The 22,316-nt window shown below is 49.8% G+C and overlaps 1 protein-coding gene across 3 annotated transcripts in view; it reads left to right on the forward strand.

The window, feature by feature from the left end:
• tbxas1 (thromboxane A synthase 1 (platelet)) overlaps positions 1-22,316 on the forward strand; it is a 321,143-nt gene that overhangs the window by 295,253 nt on the left and 3,574 nt on the right. For all 3 annotated transcript variants that reach the window (XM_038780696.1, XM_038780697.1, XM_038780698.1), the window contains one exon: positions 21,245-21,407. In XM_038780696.1, coding sequence (XP_038636624.1) covers positions 21,245-21,407 — 163 coding nt within the window. The remainder of the gene's footprint in view (positions 1-21,244; positions 21,408-22,316) is intronic.

The following is a 22,316-nucleotide window of genomic DNA, read 5'->3' on the forward strand; positions in this document are numbered from 1 at the left end:
CCCTGAGAACTATCTAGAGTTGTGAAAAGAGAAATGCCTGTGAAGGATGTGCTGTCCTTGCACTTAGATAGAATCCAAGCCTTGGCGTTCCCTTTGAAGGAGCACTAAATCAATGCCTCCCTGATGTCGCTGCTACCCTGAAGATTCATCAAGTCTGCCTGTTCTCTCCCGCTCCCTGGCTGGACTCCTCATCAGACCCATCTGTGTAATCTTCGTCTGATGTGTGTGGTGCTCCTCGGTGTCTTCATCTTTGAGTGGGTCCCCCCACTTGCCATGGCCAGATTGCGCAGAGCACAGCATACCATGATGATAATCGACACGCGCTATGGAGGGTAGTGCAGGGACCTCCCCACTCGATGGTCCAGGCAGTGGAACTTCATCTTCAGTAGCCTTATTGTCCTCAAGATCACCGCCCTTCTGGTGGCAGGACTCCGATTGTATCTCTTTTTCACCTCAGACTTAGGGTGCTTAAGTGGCATCACGAGCCACCTTTTCAATTAATAAATACGATTTGTCACCCATCAAACAACCATCCAGCCAAGTTGGAGCCATGAACCCTAGGAGTGTACATCATGGGAGCTTGGTACCTCGCACAGACTTGCTGAATCTGGGTCCTTTAGTCACATAATACCTGGACACTCATGGGGTGGTAAGACTTTTTTGTCCAATTAAGGGGCAATTGAAATGAAAATCGCTTATTGTCACGAGTAGGCTTCAATGAAGTTACTGTGAAAAGCCCCTAGTCGCCACATTCCGGCGCCTGTCCGGGGAGGCTGGTATGGGAATCGAACCGTGCTGCTGGCCTGCTTGGTCTGCTTTAAAAGCCAGCGATTTAGCCTTGTGAGCTAAACAAGCTAAACTAGCTTGGCCAATCCACCTACCTTGCACATCTTTGGGTTGTGGGAGTGAGACCCACGCAGACAAAGGGAGAATGTGCAAACTTCACACGGACAGTGACCCAGGGCCGAGGTCGAACCCGGGTCCTCGGCGCTGTGAGGCAGTAGTGCTAACCACTGCGCCACCACGCCGTCCGTCAGTAACACTTTCTATTCACAAAGGCACCTGGTCTTGATAGCCACTCTGGATGAAGGCAAAGTCAGTGATATCTGTGAAACCTCTGGCTCGTTCAGCCTGGCTGACTCGCTCCATCAAGTAGTGGAAGAATGTGAGGATCCATCTGAATAGAGCATCAGTTACGCCCTTGGCGCAGCTATGGACAGCTGATTGGGATACTCCGCACAGATCCGCCATTGACCCCTGGAAAGATCCAGATGCTTAAAAATGCTTCAGAGCCACTGGCATTGGGTGTCACCCACACAGCTGATGGTGATCTCCGGCCCAATCATGCGGCATAATGATGTCATGGCTCCCCTCGACAGGCGGACCCTCCTGCAGTGCTGGGCCTTAGTCATGTTGACGTAGTTGGCTGCTCGCTGCCTGTACAGTGTGATAGCAGGATAAAGGTGTCTTCTGCAGGCCCACCCTCTTTGATCCTCATGCTGGCCCTGCACCCCCTGTGCCTGTATCTCTCCCCCTGTGATGCTGCCTGCGGACACTTACCCTCCTCTCCCTTCGGCCCCTCTCTTACACCTCAGAAGAGGTCCCTCCCAGTGGAGTACATAATGCCCATTTGCTGAAATACAGGTGGCAGTGACCCGTCCACTGAACGCTGCAATGGGCAGAAATGCTGCAACAGAATTACCAGAACAAAGCAAATATCTCACAAGAAACCAGAGGAAAGGGCCTGAAATCTCAACAGTAATTACTACAAACTCCCACCTGAACGCCTGACAATTAACACAGACAGTGCTCCTCACACTTTTATCCCACCTGGGATGAGAAAAGTGAAAAACCGGATGGCTGACTGCCCATGCGCCGACCTGAAAATCACACAGGCAATGCAGAATTCTAGTCCTTCGGGACTGTTTAAGGTAGGAGTGTAGCCAACTCCCGCTTGCACCCGCCGACTGCAATATCGCACACGTGTGCAATGATGTTGGGAAGCGTGCCTGACGCACTTTCGCACAATTTCATGAACTTCCAGATTGGGTGCGCACCAGCCCGATCAACGGAAAATTCTGGCCATTGACTGTCTGTTCAGTAAACACAAACAGAAACCACCTCACTTTCTGTCAAACATTTTGAGAGAGCGTGATGCATGATCAATTATTGCGAAAGCGAGATTAGAGAATAATCGAAGGCTTTATCAGACAAGAGAATCTGTAATTTTTGGTACTCCTTGGGTGGGTCTGTGGATGTCCTGATGTAGCTCTGGAAGCAAGCTAGCCAGTGATCAAAGGTGGCGGAAGCGTTTGCCGAGTGGGGGCTCAGTTGCAGACGGTCCCGCTTGATGCGGAGCTCCATCTTTCAATATCTTGCTCAATAGATTGATTAATGATCAATTATTGCAAAAGCGAGATTAGAGAATAATCGAAGGCTTTATTAGACAAGATGTGTTCCCCAGCAGCTCGTAACAGAAAACGGCTGCAGCCGGGGATGAACACCTCTTTATACCATTCACTGGGCGGAGCCAGCAGACAGGGATTTACCCACGTATCTCTAATACAGTAGTACCTCCAACACAGGCACCGTAATACATATAATACGGTCTACCACAGGTGTCCACATTTTCAAATTAATTTCAAAAAGTCCCCCGCATAAAGTTTATGGCCGGGATCTTCCGGGTCTACCAAAGTCAATGGCCATTTGTGTTGCTCGCCAACCACGCCGTCGGGTAACCCTAAGCCGGGGGGGATGGGGGACAAGGGTCACCTTCGGGCTGGAAGAACCTGGGCTGGATTTTCCGCAGCCTCGCGCCGAAATCGCGTTCGGCACCGAGGCGAAGAATCCCCATTTACGGGGAAATCGTAGCCAGTCTCCGGAGAATCGCTCGCGCGCGGATTACGCGGCGCAGCTGGAGGCCATTGACAGAGGTCTCCCCGCGATTTTCCGTGCGAAACTGTCCGAGTTCCCGACGGCGTAGTTCTAACCATGTATCGGCTGTTGGGGACCTTGGGTGGCGGCTGCGGACTCGGTCCACAGCCGCCCTGCTGGGGGACGAGGGGGATCGAGCATCGAGCAATGTTACGCTGGTGTGGGGGCAAAGCCCCATTTTTGGAGAATCCAGCTGCGTGGCAGCAGGGAGGGTCGGAAAATCCCCGCCTATATCTTGAAAGTGGGGAATATAACATCTTCACTGGGCATGACAAAAGAAAGAAATTTTAAATGAGAGATTAATTGGAATTGTATTAACGATTATTGTGACATTTAAAATGTATTTAGACTGTTAGGTTCCAGTCCTAACTTTCTGAGGCGCATTTAACAGGCAATTAATATGCAAATCCTGCAGGTTCTTAAAAAATAACAGTGAGGCTAAGGTTGAGATGTAATTTGTGCAAAGCCAACAGCAAGCAGCATTAATTTACCAGAAAGTTCTCAAGATTTGCAATTCATGGCATTGCTCATCTTGATTGTCTGAACTTGCAGGCCTATTTGCATTTTAATAAAGGCAGAAAACATTCACGCTGTTATTTTTTCAAAGCAAGATGCCGTCTAGTAAAATGCGCTGCAAGCTTAACCAGTTGGAGTTACGGTGGGAGGGAGATGGCGTTCAACAGCAGAGGAGGGAGACCCTAGACTTTAGCATCACTGCAGAGACAGCTCTGGGTCAGCACTCGAACTGTTCGAACCTGTCGGCAAAGTGAAGGGTTCTCGGATTTGGCTGACACTGGTTTTCAACTTTCTAATGGACCTTTCAGACATTGAGCAGGGTGGCCAGAATTCTCCGTCCGATCATGCCGGCGGGATTCTCCGGTCCCGCTGCAGTGGAGTTTTGTGGCTGAGCGCCAAATTCTCCCTTCTTGCTGGCAGCGGTGTCAGGGCGAACTCTGATCGGAGAACCCTGTCTGTTTTTTATTTGCTTCCTGGATCGTTGCCTGTCAGTCTCTCTCTGTCTCAGTCCGTGCCTCTTTTACAGCTGTCTCCAGTTTTCCCAACCAAGAAAGCAGGGGAGGGGGGGAGAAAACAATGCCTTTCTGATTGCCTGAAACGATTTCAGAATTCAACTCACAATTGTTCTTTATTGTGACAAAAAAGTCCACCATATTGGAAATGGATCTGTTATTCTCTCGCACAGTCCTTTTTTTAGAAAACTGCTTTGAAATTGTTTTTGTATCAAGTGTTACACCAGAGGGAGGATTCAGGTGGGGGGAGGTGGTTCGGTCCTGGGTGGGGTTGGGTGGGGGGGGTGCGGATGTTGGGTTAGGTCAGAGGAAGTCGGGGGGGGGGGGGGGGGGGGGGGGGGGAAATGAGAGTCGGACCTGTGTGCTGGGACGGAATACTGTTTCGGCTGGGAGTGGGGTGGGGATGAACCCCATTGGGGTCGGGGAGTGTTTGGGAAGTGGAGGGTGATTATTTGCCCGGTGGGGGGGGGTTGAATGGGAAGCCCCTGGGGGGGCAGGGGTGGCCCATGTGATTGGTCTGGGTGTTCAAAACAGTTACGCAGAAGCTAGAAGAGATTTTATTTCTGCTAACATTTCTGATTAATTATTAGCGTAACTCTGGCAAGATCCTCCAATGTTAGCGATTGGAATCACTTTGTTGGTGGCTCCCAGCGCATCACAATTGTCCAGGGAGAGTCAGCATAAATTCTTACCAGGGAACCTTTGAGAGGGAACCACAGCGCAACGTTCGAGCCAGCATGCCCTCCTCAACCTCAATCTGCAGTGCACCAAGAAAGAGCAGGGGTGGGAGCAGTACTCTGACAAAGCACCTGATCGTTCCAGGAAGCTCTTCAGAAGGAAGAGATAGCCTCTTTTTAAAAAACTGTGGTTCTAAAGAACGGCTGCTCAAAAGAGGAAGTACTTCAGAGTTTTAAAAAAATATTTCTTTATTCTCCTCCTTTTTCACATTTTCTCCCACATTTACACCCACCAACAATAAACAATAATCAGTGACGAATATGTCAATCCCCATATCAATAACAACGATCCCATCCTCCCAACAAACCCCAAACATTAGCCCGCATGTTTACATAAACAAATAACAAAAAGGAATCAGGAATCACCCATAGTCACCATTAACACACACCGCCCCCTCCCCCCAACCCTCCCATCCACCCCCCCAACTAATGTTCAATGTTATCCAGTTCTTGAAAGTGCATAATGAATAATGCCCATGAATTGTAGAATCCTTCCATCCTTCCCCTTAGTTGAAACTTAACCTTCTCAAGAGTCAAGAATTCCAACAGGTCCCCCCACCGGCACAGGGTGGAGAGGTTGTTCTCCAACCCATCAGGAACCGCCTTCGGGCGATCAACGAGGCAAAGGCAACAACATCCGCCGCCGCACCCGTTTCCAACCCTGGCTGGTCCGACACCCTGAATATGGCCACCCGGGGGCCGGGGTCCAGTTTCACGTGCACCACCTTGGAAATTACCCTAAAAACCTCCTTCCTGTAATCCTCTAGCTTTGGACAGGACCAAAACATATGAACGTGTTTAGCGGGGCCCTCTCGATAACGTCCACAAACATCCTCTACTTCAAAGAATCAGCTCATCCTTGCCCTCGTGAGGTGTGCAGTGTATACCACCTTCAGCTGTATCAGCCCCAACCTCGCGGACGAGGTGGAGGCATTCACTCTCTGGACCACCTCACACCAGAACCCCTCCGCCATATCCTCTCCCAACTCTTCCTCCCACTTTGCTTTGATCCCTTCCAGTGGTGCCTTCTCCTCTTCCAAAATAGCTCCGTAAACCGCTGACACTACCCCCTTCTCCAGTCCCCCTGTCGTCAGCACCTCTTCCAGCAATGTGGAGGCCGGCTCCTCCGGGAAGTTCTGTATCTACTTTCTGGCAAAATCCCGAACCTGCATGTATCTGAACATTTCCCCCTGCTCCAGCCCATACTTCGCTTCCAGCTCCTTCAATCCTGCAAACCGACCCCTAAGAAACAAATCTTTCAGTGTCTTAATCCCCTTCTCCTCCCATTTCCGAACATTTCCATCCCACCTCCCTGGCTCAAATCTATGGTTTCCCCCAAATAGGCATTTCCCTTGATCCCCCAACACCCGAAGTGTTGGCGAAACTGCGTCCAAATTCTCAATGAAGCTATTATTACCGGACTCCCTGAGTACTTCCCCGGGGCTATCGGGAGCGGCGCTGTTGCTACTGTTTTGAATCCCGAACCCTTGCACAAACTCTCCTCCATTCTGACCCACTGGGAATCAACCCCTCTGACCCAGCTCCGCACCTTCTCCACATTCGCCTCCCAGTAGTAATACATCAGGTTCGGAAGACCCAAACCCCCTGCCTGCCTTCCCCTCTGTAGTAGCACCTTTCTAACTTTGGCCACCTTCCCTCCCCATATGAACGACGTGATCCTTCCCTCAATCTCCCTGAAAAAAGCCTTTGGCAGGAAAATCGGCAGGCATTGAAAAATAAACAAAAATCGCGGCAACACGTTCATTTTAACTGCCTGTACCCGACCCGCCAGTGACCCACTTGCCAGATCCGCTTTCACTCTCCCCACCAAACTAGAAATGTTGTACCTGCGGAGCCTCCCCCACTCCCGGGCAACCTGCACCCCCAGGTACCTAAAATGAGTCCCTGCCCTACGGAATGGCAGCCCCCCCCCCCCCCCCCCCCCCCCCCCACCGCCCCTGCCCCTACCCCTGGCCGAGACACCACAAAATACTCACTGTTGTCGAGATTTAGTTTGTATCCCGAGAAAGACCCAAACACTCGAAGCAGCTCCAATATTCCCCCTATCGACACACTTGGTTCCGACACGTATAATAGCAAGTTTTCGGCATACAAGGACACCCTATGCTCTATTCACCCCCGCACTATTCCTTTCCATACCCCCAAACTTCTTAATGGGATGGCCAGTGGCTCAATCGCGAGTGCAAACAGCAGGGGGGACATAGGACATCCCTGCCTAGTCCCATGGTGGAGAGAAGAGAATCTCGAGCTGATGTTGTTTGTGGGGGACACTTGCCCTCGGCTCCTTATATAATAGCTTTACCCAGTTCACAAATCTTGGTCCAATCCCAAACCACTCCAGAACTGGGAAATGCTTCAGAGTTAAAGGACCCCTGAAGACATATAAAAATAAAAACAGTAATACATAGAAAAAAGAAGCAGGAGGAGGTCATTCACCCCTGTTCCGCCATTCATTATGACCGTGGCTGATCATCAAATTCAATACCCCGATCCCGCCTTCCCCCCATATCTCTTGATCCCTTTAGCCCCAAGAGCTATATCGAACACCTTCTTGAAATTACACAATGCTTTCTCCACAACTACTTTCAGTGGCAGTGATTTCCACAGATTCACCACTCTCTGGGTGAAGAAATATCTCCTCACCTCAGTTCAAAAAGGTTTACCTCTTATCCTCAAACTATGACCCCTAGTTCTGAACTCCCCCACCATCGGGAACATTCTTTCTGAATCGACCCTGTCTAATCCTGTCAGAGTTTTTAACGTTTCTATGAGATCCCCTCTCACTCTTCTAAACTCCAATGAATATAATCCTTTTTAAAAAAATATATTTTTATTAGGGTATTTGCAAGTTTTTATAATAAGAACAGCGACATAAACATGGCACAATAAACATTTCCATCCCCATCACAATCTTCACACACCCCAACCATAAAACAACAATCCGGCCCTCTTCTGGAATTCTCCCCTTTGGAATTCTGCTTCTGCTGACATTTAGGGGCTGGTTTAGCTCACTGGGCTAAATCGCTGGCTTTTAAAGCAGGTCAGCAGCACGGTTCAATTCCCGTCCCAGCCTTCCCGAACAGGTGCCGGAATGTGGCGACTAGGGGCTTTTCACAGTAACTTCATTGAAGCCTACTCGTGACAATAAAGCGATTTTCATTTTCATACTTTAATTTTCCCTGAGAAAGTCGACGAACGGCTGCCACCTCCGAGTGAACCTTAACATTGACCCTCTTGAGGCGAACATTATTTTCTCGAGACTGAGAAACCCAGCCATGTCACTAACCCAGGTCTCTACACTCAGGGGCTTCGAGTCCCTCCACATTAACAAGATCCGTCTCTGGGCTACCACGGAGGCAAAGGCCAAGACATCAGCCTCTTTCGTCCCCTGAACTCCCGGCTCTTCCGACACTCCAAAGATCGCCACCTCCGGACTCAGCACCACCCGTGTTTTTAATACCATGGACATCGCCTTAGCAAAACGCTGCCAAACCCCTCTGAGCTTCGGGCATGCCCAAAACATGTGGACATGATTTGCTGGGCTTCCCGCGCACCTCGCACACCTGTCCTCTACCTCCAAAAACTTGCTTCTCCTAGCCACCGTCATGTGTGCCCGGTGGACTACCTTGAATTGTATCATAAGCCTGGCACATGATGAGGAGGTATTAACCCTGCTTCGGGCATCTGCCCACAAACCCGCCTCTATCTCTCCTCCTAGCTCGTCTTCCCACTTGCCCTTAGCCTCCTCCACCAGAGTTTCCTCCGATTCCAAAAGTTCCTGGTATATACCTTCCCCTCTCCCACCCAGGTACTGGAGACTACTCTGTCCTGTATCCCCCGTGGCGGCAGCAGCAGGAAGGCTGGAACCTGCCTTCTTAGAAGTCTCGCACCTGCAGATACCTCAACCTATTCCCTGCTGCCAATCAAATTTATCCTCCAAGGCTTTCAAGCTGGGAAAGCTGCCGTCTATAAATAGATCCCCCATCCTCCTAATTCCTGCCCTTTGTCATCTCCGGAACCCACCGTCCAGCCTCCCCGGTACAAACCAATGATTATTATAAATTGGGATCCAACGCAATGCTCCGTCCACTCTCTTATATCTCCTCCACTGCCCCAGATTCTCAGAGCCGCCACTACCACCGGACTTGTGGAGTATCGGGTTGGCGTGAACGGAAGAGGTGCCATTATCAGTGCTCCCAAACTTGTGTCTTTACACAACGCCACCCCCATCCGCTCCCACACCGACCCCTCCCACACCGACCCCTCCCCCACTACCCACTTCCTAGCCGTGGCTATATTAGCCGCCCAGTAGTAATTCCAAAAGTTCGGCAGCACCAACCCATCCTCCCCCGACTGCGCTCCAGCAACACATTCTTCACTCGCGGGGTTTTACCGCCCACACAAAGCCCGAAATAACCTTATTCACCCGCTTGAAAAAGGCCCTTGGGATGAAGATGGGGCATTGAAAGACAAACAGAAATCTGGGGAGGACTGTCATCTTCACAGTCTGTACCCACCCAGCCAGTGATAGCGGGAGCATGTCCCATCTCTTAAAGTCCTCCTTCATTTGTTCTACGAGCCAGTATAGGTTTAACGTGTGCAGTGCCTCCCATTCCCGGCCACCTGGATTCCCAGATATCGAAAGCTCCTTCCTACCATTCTAAACGGCAGCTCTCCCAGTCTCTTCTCCTGTCCTCTTGCCTGGATCGCGAACATCTCGCTTTTCCCCATGTTCAATTTATACCCCAAAAAATTACCAAATTCCCCAAGGATCCGTATAACTTCTCCAACCCCCTCCAATGGGTCTAAAATATACAAGGGGTCATCTGCATAACACGAGACCCGGTGCTCCAGCCCCCCCCCCCCCCCCCTCCCCCAGCCCGAACCAGCCATTTCCAGTTCCTAGAGACTCAACTCCATGGCCAATGGCTCTGTGGCCAGAGCAAACAGTAGTGGGGAGAGGGGGCACCCTTGACTCGTCCCTCAGTGTCGTTTAAAATACCCTGACAGCCAGTCCGTACGCACACTCACTACTGGTGCCTGATAGAGCAACTGCACCCAGTCAATGAAACCATCACCAAGCACAAATCTTTCCAGCGCCTCCCACACGTAATCCCACTCCACCCGATCAAAAGCCTTCTCCGCATCCATCACTACTGCCACCTCGATCTCCCCTCCTTCTGAGGACATCATAATAACATTTAAAAGCCTTCGAACATTGGCCATGTGCTGCCTGCCCTTTGCAAATCCCATCTGGTCTTCCCCTATCAGCCCCGGGACACAATCCTCTCTCCTTGTGGATCTTACCTATTACCCAACTCATTAATTCCACATCGTTCCAATTCGGAGCATATACATTCACGAGTACCATCCGCAACCCCTCCAGCTTCCCACTCACCATTATGTACCTATCCCCCGTGATCGGACACAATTCTCCCTGCCTCATATGCCACCCGTTTATTGATCGCTACCCCCGTGGTCTTTGAGTCCAGACGTGAGTGGAATGCTTGGCCACCCTACCCCTTTCTCAATCTAGACTGGACTACAGCCTTTAGGTGTGTCTCTTGTAACATTGCCACGTCTGCTTCAGCCCCCTCAAATGCGCAAACATGCGACCCCTGCCGACGAGCCATCACCCTTTTTAGGCCAGCGTCTGGCTTGTGTCCCTGGCCTCCTCGAGCCCCCCTTCGGGCCTTCGCCGTCCCAACCTCCCATTTGTCTCCTAGTAACAGTTCCTCCCCTCTCAGCAAAGCAACCCCCCCCCCCCCCCTCCGGTAACAGCACCAGAACCCCAACTCCCCTTATCAAGCTCCAGCTTAACATCTGCTCGCCCCTACTGTGCTTCCGTGAGTCAGCTGACCTAGCTGCCTTGATAGCTCCCACCCATGACACCAAACAGTCTGATCCCTATTGTTCTCTCCCCTCTCCCTGCACTTGGACAAACATATTCAATAGTAAGAAGTCTTACAACACCAGGTTAAAGTCCAACAGGTTTGTTTCAAACACGAGCTTTCGGAGCACGGCTCCTTCTTCAGGTGAATGGAAAGGCTTGTTCCAGAAATGTTTATATAGACACAGTCAGAGATGCCCCGGAATGCGAGCACCTGCAGGCAATCAAATCATCAAAGATGCAGAGAGAGAGGTAACTCCAGGTTAAAGAGGTGTGAATTGTCCCAAGCCAGTTCAGTCGGTAGGCCTCTGCAAGTCCAGGCTTGTTGGTGGGGGCCGAATGTAATGCGACATGAATCCCAGATCCCGGTTGAGTCCGCATTCATGCGTGCGGAACTTAGCTATAAGTTTTTGCTCAGCAATTTTGCGTTGTCGCGTCTCCTGAAGGGAGATTACCTGCCAGGGTAATCTCTGCAAGACATGCCAGATCATCGACATGGACACCACCATTACACGTGGAAACACCACCCACCAGGTACGCGGCGCATACTCGTGCGACTCGACCAATGTAGTCTACCTCATACGCTGCAGGAAAGGATGTCCCGAAGCGTGGTACATTGGCGAGACCATGCAGACACTGCGACAACGAATAAACGGGCATCGTGCGACTATCAACAGGCAGGACTGTTCCCTTCCAGTTGGGGAACACTTCAGCAGTCAAGGACATTCAGCCTCTGATCTCCGGGTCAGCATTCTACAAGGAGGCCTTCAGGAGACGCGACAACGCAAAATTGCTGAGCAAAAACTTATAGCTAAGTTCCGCACGCATGAATGCGGACTCAACCGGGATCTGGGATTCATGTCGCATTACATTCGGCCCCCACCAACAAGCCTGGACTTACAGAGTCCTACCGACTGAACTGGCTTGGGACAATTCACACCTCTTTAACCTGGAGTTACCTCTCTCTCTGCATCTTTGATGATTTGATTGCCTGCAGGTGCTCGCATTCCGGGGCATCTCTGACTGTGTCTATATAAACATTTCTGGAACAAGCCTTTCCATTCACCTGAAGAAGGAGCCGTGCTCCGAAAGCTCGTGTTTGAAACAAACCTGTTGGACTTTAACCTGGTGTTGTAAGACTTCTTACTGTGCTCACCCCAGTCCAACGCCGGCATCTCCACATCAAACATATTCAAAGCAGCACATTCTCCAGTAAACAAACATCAGAAAAAATAGTGGAAAAACAACCACAGACAAAAACAAACACAGAAACCACCCCTCCTCCAACCAGCTTCCAGTAAGACAAAGTTAACTTTAGCCATCGAAACAGCCCCTTATTGCACATAACACTACTTATTCAAACCAGCACCAAAGTGATCGTCAACAAATCGTCATTACAATACTCTCCAAGGATTCAGTATCTTTAGTTCACATCCAGTCTTTTTTCCTTGATGAAAGTCAATACATCGTCTGGTGTTTCGAAGTAAAATTCACAGTCCTCTTATGGGATCCACAGACGGGCTGGATACAACATCCCGAACTTCACCCCTTCTTAAAGTGGGCTGCTTTTTCCCGATTAAACCCAGCTCACCTCTTGGCCAAATCCGTGCCCAGGTCCTGATAAATGCGCAGCTCACAATTCTCCAACCTGCTGCTCTGTTCTTTCTTAGCCCACCGCAGAACGTGTTCCTTGTCCAGGAATCGGTGCAAACGTACCACCATCGCCCCCGGCGGCTCGTTCGCTCGGGGCTTCTTCACGAGGGCTCTGTGCGCTCTATCCACTTCCAGGGGCCGAGTGAACGCCTCAGCCCCCATCAACGTCTCCAGCATGTTTGTCACATAAGCCCTCACATCCGATCCCTCACTGCCTTCACGACAATTCTCCAGTTCATCTGCATTCTTTTCTGGCGGTCATTCATTATCTCCACCTTGATCTCCAGCACGGTTAGGTATTCCTCGTGCTCGGACTCCTTTTTCTCCACCTCCTGGATCGCACGTCCGTGGGTTTCTTGATTCTGTACAACCTGATCAATCGAAGCCTTGATTGGGTCCAGCGTGTCCTTCTTAAGCTTGGCAAAGCAATCTTCAAAAAACTTCACCAGCTGCTCCGTTGAATACTGTGCCGTCTCCCCGCACTGTCAGCTCTGCTGGGGTCTTCCTTGTAGAACTTTGTCTTCTCACATGGCCACTTCTGGTCCAATTCTCCATACACTGGAGGGGGATTTCTCCTCACTGTCACTCTTCTTCGATTTATCCAATAAAATCCGGGAGGAAAATGGGAGAAAAGGTCCAAAAGTCCGTCACAGGTGGAAGCGATCAAATGTGCGACCTACTCCTCCATGGCGGCCACCAGAAGTCGCCAATGAATATAAACCTAACCGACAGTCTCTCCTCATATGACAGTCCCACCATCCCAGGAATCAGCCTAGTAAACCTTTGCTGTACTCCCTCCATAGCAAGAATAACCTTTCTCAGATAAGGACACGAAAACTGCACACAATACTCCGGGTGTGGCCTCACCAATTTCCCATACAATTGTAGTAAAACATCCCTATTCTGATACTCAAATCCTCTCGCTGTGAAGAGGTTTATTTACTACCTGCTGTACTTGCACACTCACTTTCAGCACAAGGACACCAAGGTGTCACTGAGTATCCACCTCTCTCAATTTACACCCATTCAAAGTAACCTTCCCTCCTATTTTTGCGACCAAAGTGGATAACCTCACATTTACACGTTATACTGCACCTGCCATGCAAGTGCCCACTCACACCCAAAACCGGCTGAAGCATCTCTGCATCCTCCTCATAGCTCACCCTCCCACCCAACTTTGTATTGTTTGCAAATTGAATGAAATGAAATGAAAATCGCTTATTGTCACGAGTAGGCTTCATTGAAGTTTCTGTGAAAAGCCCCTAGTCGCCACATTCCGGCGCCTGTCCGGGGAGGCTGGTATGGGAATCGAACCGTGCTGCTGGCCTGCTTGGTCTGCTTTAAAAGCCAGCGATTTAGCCGAGTGAGCTAAACCAGCCCCAGCTGGAGATACTACATTTAGTTCCCACATCCAAATCGTGAATATAGAATGTGAACAGTTGGGGTCCTAGCACAGGGGATTCAAATAGAGTTTTATTTATAAGCAAAAGAAAAGGCTGCAATGCAGGGTACTGCAGATAGGTTCCAATCAGGGTCGGCTTTTAAGGGTTGTTTCTATGAGCCCCAGCCAGCTGATGGGCCTGTGCCCATCAGCGGGGGGGGGAGCTCGCATTCCACAAGCCCCACGAGGAGATCAATCGGGTCGCCCCTCTGGGCCTCGTGAGGGTTATCACTAAATCCTAGAAACCTTTTCTTTGACTGTGCTTCATTGGCCCCTTCCCCCACTCGACTGTGCTTCATTCTCCCCTCCCCCACTCGAAGCGATCCTGCTGCTTGGTGCTCATTGTCATCTGATGAACTGTTCAATGCCCAGTGGCTTCAGGGACATCCTCCAAGAAGCGGAGTCTGCACATTGCAACCTTCTTTTCGCCCCCACGGTGGTCTGAATTTACTAAACTGCCAGCATGTTTCCCAAGACTCAGGGTGTGCTCCATGCAGGCTATTTCCGAGGAAAGGAAGTTGAGGAGGCTCTCTGTCTTTCCTTAAATGTTTCCTTGTACCACACACTTCCCTTTTCTTTGGGTACCAGCTGTGGCCCAGTGGCCTGTGCCCTTGCTTCTGAGTCAAATGATTGTGGATTCAAGACCCATTCTTATTGCAATACTCCCACACTCGGTCACATTTTTGGAAAATCCATTTTTGGTCAAATCCGCTGAGAAAATGATGCGAGGAACCCAAAGATGCCGGCAAGAACCATTTTTAAAGCCCCATTTTTAGAGGGCTCTCCGATCTCAAATTGAGAGTGCAGCACCAGCCCCCCCCCCCCCCCCCCCCCCCCCCACACACACACACACACACAAGATCACTGGATTCGGGGCCCTCCCAAAGATCCTCCCTTCAAGCCCCATCCCCTTCTAGCCAGAATCAGGCCCCATCCCCCCCCCCCAATCGCCCGCACTAACCCAGCCCCCCCCTCCCCCCCAAGTAAGAGACACCCGTTATGGGGTCGCCAAATGCCCTCTTCTCCCCCCCCCCACTTCATGCCCTACCTCCCCGTCTTCATGGCCCCCCTTCCAACCCCCTTTCATGGCCACACCCCCTTGACAGTGCCTCTTGGCACCCTGGCAGTGCACTGACCTCCAGTGGCCTCCGAAGCCCCGGCGTGGTCGTCATATCTGGTCTCCATCAATGGGGACCAGTAGTGGTTCCGCCGGCTGCACAGTATGCCGGTAGGGGCGGAGAATCCCGGGAGACTCCAGCCTGAAATGGGCTGAGCATATTTGAATGCTTATTTAAATATGTTCATCTGGCTCATGCCCCACAATTCAATCCAACCTTTATAATGGCCCAGGACAGAACAGACAACCATCATATGATTACAATGCTACAAATAGAGTAGCATTGTTAATACACATAAAGGTAAAACTCAGTTCTCAAACCTCGGAGCCTGGGTCTCCCATGGAGAATCACAAAAAGAGCAAGGACTGAGAAATAAAGACCCGAGATACCAGACTCCCCCCACTGGGTAAAGCAGCCAAAGAGGTAGACGCACATCAGGAGAAAAGACTAACTCGACCCAAAGGAAGAGTAAAGTAAAGGCATTTCTCATCAGGATAACACGCAGTCTGCTGGGGCCCTAAAAGGATGAATGCACGGATGCTCAAAAACAAAATGAAAAGAAAAGTATTTTTTAGGAACCCTGAAACTGAATGTGGCGACTAGGGGCTTTTCACAGTAGCTTCATTGAAGCCTACTCGTGACAATAAGTGATTTTCATTTCATTTCATTAGCTCTAACTGGAGAGGCTTTCTTCAATCATAGCGAGGACAAACTGACCCTTCCAACCCCAGCCTTCCAGCCCTCACCCTGCTCCTGCTCTGCTCACTTTCCTTTCTACATTTAGTATAAAGACTTTGCACAGATACCAAATTCAACATTCATGTTATGAACTGGTTAAGTCAGGATGACCAACGGAGCAGGCATCTCACTACACAGGAAATAGATTGACAACATCAAAGCAGACAGTAACACGATCAGCAGAGAACAAAGTCCAGGATAACAACTGAGATGCAGGACAGTCCTCAGGATAAAGAGTTCTTCACTGGTGCATGAAGAAAGCAGAAATCAAGGATGAGGCAGGATCAGGATCAATGAGCACTCCTCAGGATTTCTCAAGAATTCCAAGAGTTGAAGCACGAGATATCATTACTTCCACCATTCCCTCTCACCAGAATCTGTTTGGTTACCAACCTAAACTCCGTCAGGGGGCGATGACTCGATCAGCTAGGTCACCTACAACCCTCACGACCAACATCCGGAATAGGACAAACAGGACCAGTGGTCAGAAGGCCAAACCGACCCCAAGCCTCAAAGATAGGATTAAATATGTGCCATTGAATTCAGGCGGGTTCTCACCAGGGACAGTGCTCTCTCTCCACTGCAAGCACCTCGTGTGCCTCCATCAGCTCCACAAAAACACCCAGCAACTCTTGGAAGTGGGCCCCAATGACTTGCTACAGCAGAGCCGAGACTTTAAGCAAAAACAAAAACAGTGACTTTGATCCTCCGCTCCTTCAGACGATGGCATTTTCCGTTCCCGCTGCAATGAATGGAGGTTTGCCTGAGCGCCAAATTCTCCTTCCACACTGGCAGAGGTAGCGAGGTGGACTCACAGCGGAGAATCCTGCCCAGTATTTTTGTTAGTAGCCATCATCTGCCGATGCACACTGAACTATCGGGCGGGGACCTGCTCAAAAGCAATTATGCCATAAAGGCAGGGCTCCATGCCAACTTCCTTCAGCCGCCACGAACAAGTGAGGATTCAAACATTGGGCTGGATATTCCCTTTGGGAGACTATGGGCTGGATTCTCCGTTACGCCGGCTGGTCAATGGGGTTTCCCATTGTGGGGCAGCCCCATGCCGTCGGGAAACCCCCGGGCTGCTGGCAAAACAGAGAATCCCGCCAGTGGAGAATCTAGCCCATAGTCCTCCCACCAGAACCTCTGGTTTGCATTGGGGATAGGAGGGTGACAAGAGCGATTCTCTCTCTCCTGCTATGCAAATGTATGCATGGCAGGGAGAGCAAGGGATTCAGTTCTGAATCCCGCTATCGGGCTGCCATTTTGAGCGGGCGGCCTGATAATGAGGTCCGACAGCTGGTCCCCTCCCTCTCCCCCCCATGTTTAAAATCCTGCACCCTCCTGCTGACAATTAGTGGCATCCCTTTCTCCCTGCCCCCAACCATGGGAATTGCTGGGTCACCCCCCCACCACCAACCCCCCCACCCCCCCCCCACCACAGCATGTACGCGGGAGGGTGGCCAGGCCTCCCGCCACATCAGCCCCCCCCCCCCCCCCCCCCCCCCCGCAGTCAGAGATGCCCATATCAGAGACCCACCAATCTCCTCTATCTTGAAGCTAAAGAGCAGGCCAGGTAGAATTTGTGAAAATCACTGGGCCAAATTCTTCCACCTGTCCGTTCCAGGGTTGCCACGGGCAGGACGTGGACCATGTAAAGATCCATTGACCTCGGGCGGAAATTTCCTGTCGTACACCTGGTGCTTCAGATAGAGGCATAGAAAACAGCAGCTGTTACTACATAAAAAGCCAGAGCCACGTCACCAGTCTTTAAGCCCCCTCAGATCCTTTGTTGTAAGTGCTTTCATTTCCTCTTTTTCTCAACAGAAAGCACGTAACTGCTTTTGATGTGGCCAGGAGCTGGCAATCATAGCCAGATGCTTATAAACATTGAAATTAGGTTCAAAGCAAGTTGGGCAGCATGGTTGTACAGTGGTTAGCACTGCTGCCTCACGGCGCTGAGGACCCAGGTTCAATCACGGCCCGGGTCACTGTCTGTTTTCTCATTCTCCCCATGTCTACGTGGGTTTCGACTGCACAACCCAAATATGTGCAGGGTAGGTAGATTGGCCATGCTAAATTGCCCCTTAATTGGAAAAAAAGAATTGTGTAATCTAAATTTTTTTTTTTAAAGGTTCGAAGCAAGCTACTTGAGGTGCATTCAAGTGTAAAGAGAACACTTGTGCAAGGATGAGGCTGATATAGTTTAAGGTGGTGCACAGGGTGCTTATGACCGGGCGAGAATGAGTGGGTCTTTCAGGGTGTAGCAGATGTGTGTGAGAGGTGTGGGCGGGGCTAGCGAATCACGCGCACATGTTCTGGCGTTGCAAAAAATTGGGAACATTCTGGGCGGGGGTGTTCGCAGTCTTAGCCAGGATAGTGGAGGGGAATTGGACTTGGACCCTTTGGTGGCGATATCTGAGGTTTCAGAGAAGCCGGAGCTCATAGAGAGGAGGAAGGCCCCATGTCGTGGCCTTCACCTCTATTATTGCTAGGCGGCAAATGTTGCTGGAGTGGCGGTTGGCATCCCCACCAGGAGTAGTAGCATGGTTGGGTGACCTGTACGACTCTTGCGGTTAAAGATAAAGTATGAGATAAGGGGGCTCAGCAGGGGAGTTTGAGATAAGGTGGGGGATGTTTGTGACCGTGTTTGAGGAGCTGTTCGTCGCAGGGGGGGGTGGAGGGAGGGTGTTAGAGGGTGAAAAAGGAAAAATCTGTACAGATTGTACAGTTGATTGTTGGGAAGTATGTTTCCCGGGGTGTTTATTTGCTGTAATCTGTTTTTGTTTGTAATAAAATACATTTTTAAAAAGTGTGAAGAGAAATAAAAATAAACAATCCAGACATATGGCTGGAAGGTACCACCATGTCAATTACAGCTCACTAAAATCTTTAAATGTGAATTGAAGCCTTGCAAATCAAAGGATCTGAGGGGTGAAGGGTTAAAATCCTGGGTCGGAGTGTATTTGAATGCTGAAATCCTGAAAAGACTTTTAGGTTGAGAGAGAACAAAGCTTTTAGGAGCCAGAGATGTAATTAACCATCATAAAATATTATCCACATTAACATTGGGCTAATGCAATTTTGTTTTGTTTTAGGGAATTCCCTGGGGAGTTCATTCGTTTTCAGCTTGGTGAGACACTGGGTGCAGCTAAGGCATCAGGCATTTTGAGAAAGCATTTTCATTTCAGTTCTGTTCTTGATGAAGCTGGAACCTCAAGTCAGTTTTTGTTCTCTGCAGTTTAGTTAAAAAGAGATTTGCTGACAGAGAAATTTCAGCTAGCTGGGGGGAACGAGCTACGGTACCTGCAGCTCAAAAACTTCCTACGAAAGGAGACAAGGACGTACCCACAACCGCCACGACAGACACTACTGGAAGACCTACTGGACGCAAGTATCCTAGAGAAAGGGAACTGTAGTGACATGTATGACCGACTGGTAGATAGGGACGACACCGTACTGGACGCAACAAGGAGGAAATGGGAGGACGACCTGGGGATGGAGATAGGGTGGGGACTCTGGAGCGAAGCACTGCATAGGGTCAACTCCACCTCCACGTGCGCAAGGCTCAGCCTGACGCAACTAAAAGTGGTACATAGAGCCCACTTAACAAGAACCCGTATGAGTAGGTTCTTCCCGGAGGTGGAAGACAGATGTGAACGGTGCCAAAGAGGCCCGGCCAACCACGCCCACATGTTCTGGTCTTGCCCCAGACTCGTGGAGTACTGGACAGCCTTCTTCGAGGTTATGTCCAAAGTGGTGGGAGTGAGGGTGGAGCCATGCCCGATAGTGGCGGTCTTCGGGGTTTCAGAACAGCCAGATCTATTCCTGGGGAGGAGGGCGGACGCCCTTGCCTTTGCCTCCCTGATCGCCCGCCGTAGAATCCTGTTTGGCTGGCGGTCAGCAGCACCGCCCAGAGCTGCGGACTGGCTGTCCGACCTCTCGGAATCTCTCCAAATGGAGAAAATCAAATTTGCCATCCGAGGGTCGGACGACGGCTTCCACAGAACGTGGGAGCCATTCATGCAACTGTTCCGGGACCTATTTGTGGCCAATGTACAAGAGGAAGAATAGTCGGGGGAAGGTAGCGGGAGGGGGGGGGGGCTACAGGTTCGTTACGGGGTTCGATGGCTAGCTGAGGCCCAAAACCAAACTAAATAAACATGTTGAGGGGGGGGGGGGCGCAGTTACTACTACGAAGATGCTTACCTGTAGATGTGTATGTTAATTTTTGCGTGTTTGTTTTTTTTTTCTCTCCTAACGATTTGTAATTTGTTCAATATAAAATATGAAAGCTGAATAAAAACATTTATAAAAAAAAAGAGATTTGGTCTTTAAAGTAGTGCAGACTTGTCTGAGGACAAGGGAGAAGCTGAAACAAGCCAGTTGAAAAGGCTTTTGAAGACATACAGCCAGAATTTCCAACAGGAGTCAGATCTTTTCAGCAAAGCAGTGTCAAAAGATTTCTTCCTCAAAAAACATCTCTGTAAAGCAAGCATTTTTCTGTGCCATTGTTATTTAAGGTGGATTGAGAGCTTTTGAGAGATGGTTTATTTTCTTGTTGCTTAAGTGGGAATTAAGAGAGAAATTCACTGTATTGAGTAGTATTGTTGAAGTGGTAATTGTGAGCTGTTTTCTTGTGTAATGTTAAAGATATTTTAATACTGTATTAGTAAAAAGTTTGCTTTAATATACCATATCCCAATTTGGAGTGAAATCACTCCTGGAGTGAGGTACCCTTTCCTCACAGTCTTACAAAATTAAAATAAAATATTGGGGTTTCTGACCAGTATCCTAGCCACTGTTGGGGTCCGGTCTGGGATTGTAATAGGGGATCTCTGGTGGGGTGGGGGGTCAGCTGGGAGTAGGGTGCGAACGATTTGTATTGTTGGGGGGGGTCTGGTATGGGATTGTAATAGGGGATCTCTGGTGGGGAGGGGGGTCAGCTGGGAGTAGGGTGCAAACGATTTGTATTGTTGGGGGGGGACAGCGGGGGCCATTTGATCGACTTTGGGGCACCTACATTAAATACACCCCTCCCCCATTCCCCCGTGTTTGCATGGGTCTCACCCCCACAACCCAAAGATGTGCAAGTTAGATGAATTGGCCACGCTGAATTGGAAAAAGAAAATTGGATACTTTAAATTTATATTTTAAAAAATATTACCGCCTTGGCCCACCGCGAGTGTCATTGCATCAGGGCCACGCTGGCAAATATTTGCACCAATCCATGACCGTATGAACATCACGGAGGCATAGAGAATCTGCGTTAATAGGGTGCACATGGATTCACATGACTCATTCGCAACCTCCCGCTGCTATGGGGCACGAACCTTGATACCGCTGCCAGCAGGGGACTGGAGCAGCGCAATGGGCTGGCGGTGATGCTGTTTTGTGCCCAATACAATACCCCCCCCCTCGGTTTTATATTTCATAAAAGTCGGGTTGGATGGGATTCCGATCCTACACTGATTACAAGAGGAGATCCTGTCACTACACTCCCTCAGTCACACTCGGGTGCCTAAGCTGAGGAACTTTGAGGGGCCAAGATTAGTTCCCGTTAACTGAAGTCTAAACATCGAAGCAGTGCTGTGTTCAGTGTAGTGATCTCAGTTACACATCACGCTCCTCTCCTACTCCAATTAAATTCATGTCATCGGCTTTTTAATGTGCTTTATTATCAGATTCACTCCAGAGATGAAAGCAGAGCGCCATCCTTTTGTGTACCTGCCCTTTGGTGCTGGACCCAGAAGCTGTATCGGAATGAGACTTGCGCTGTTGCAAGCCAAGATTGCACTCGTGCGCATTCTGTCAAAGTACAGCTTCCAGACCTGCCCTGAAACCCAGGTATAGAATTCATAGCTCTGAAGAAGAGTCATATGGACTCGAAATGTTAAATCTGTTTCTCTCCCCACAGACACTGCCTGACTTGCTGTGTTTTTCCAGCGTTTTCTGTTTCTTTATTAAATAGCTTTTAGCTCTGTTCTAGGATTCAACTGTGCTTTGTTGATTCGATAGTAGAGAGATAGATACTCGAGTTCTATATGCAGACTCTTTACTTACAGATTTATTGGAGGAAATCATAGCGCACAGCCAGTACATGGGGTGAAAATTATGAGCTTCAGGATGAGGTGATTGTATGTTTCAGAGCCTAGACACTGACCTTTCATTGGCCACGACAGGTTAGACAATGACCTTTCACTGGCCACGACAGGTTAGACACTGACCTTTCACTGGCCACGACAGGTTAGACACTGGCCTTTCACTGGCCACGACAGGTTAGACACTGACCTTTCACTGGCCACGACAGGTTAGACACTGACCTTTCACTGGCCACGACAGGTTAGACACTGACCTTTCATTGGCCATGACAGGTTAGACACTGACCTTTCACTGGCCACGACAGGTTAGACACTGGCCTTTCACTGGCCACGACAGGTTAGACACTGACCTTTCACTGGCCACGACAGGTTAGACACTGACCTTTCACTGGCCACGACAGGTTAGACACTGACCTTTCATTGGCCACGACAGGTTAGACACTGACCTTTCACTGGCCACGACAGGTTAGACACTGACCTTTCACTGGCCACGACAGGTTAGACACTGACCTTTCATTGGCCACGACAGGTTAGACACTGACCTTTCACTGGCCACGACAGGTTAGACACTGGCCTTTCACTGGATGCAGGGGTTTAAACACTGGCTTTTCATTAGATGTTGGAGATTAAACACACTCCGTTTAATGAGTTAGAC

The sequence above is a fragment of the Scyliorhinus canicula genome, chromosome 20, assembly GCF_902713615.1.
Source record: "Scyliorhinus canicula chromosome 20, sScyCan1.1, whole genome shotgun sequence".
In the NCBI taxonomy this organism is placed as follows: Eukaryota; Metazoa; Chordata; class Chondrichthyes; order Carcharhiniformes; family Scyliorhinidae; genus Scyliorhinus; species Scyliorhinus canicula.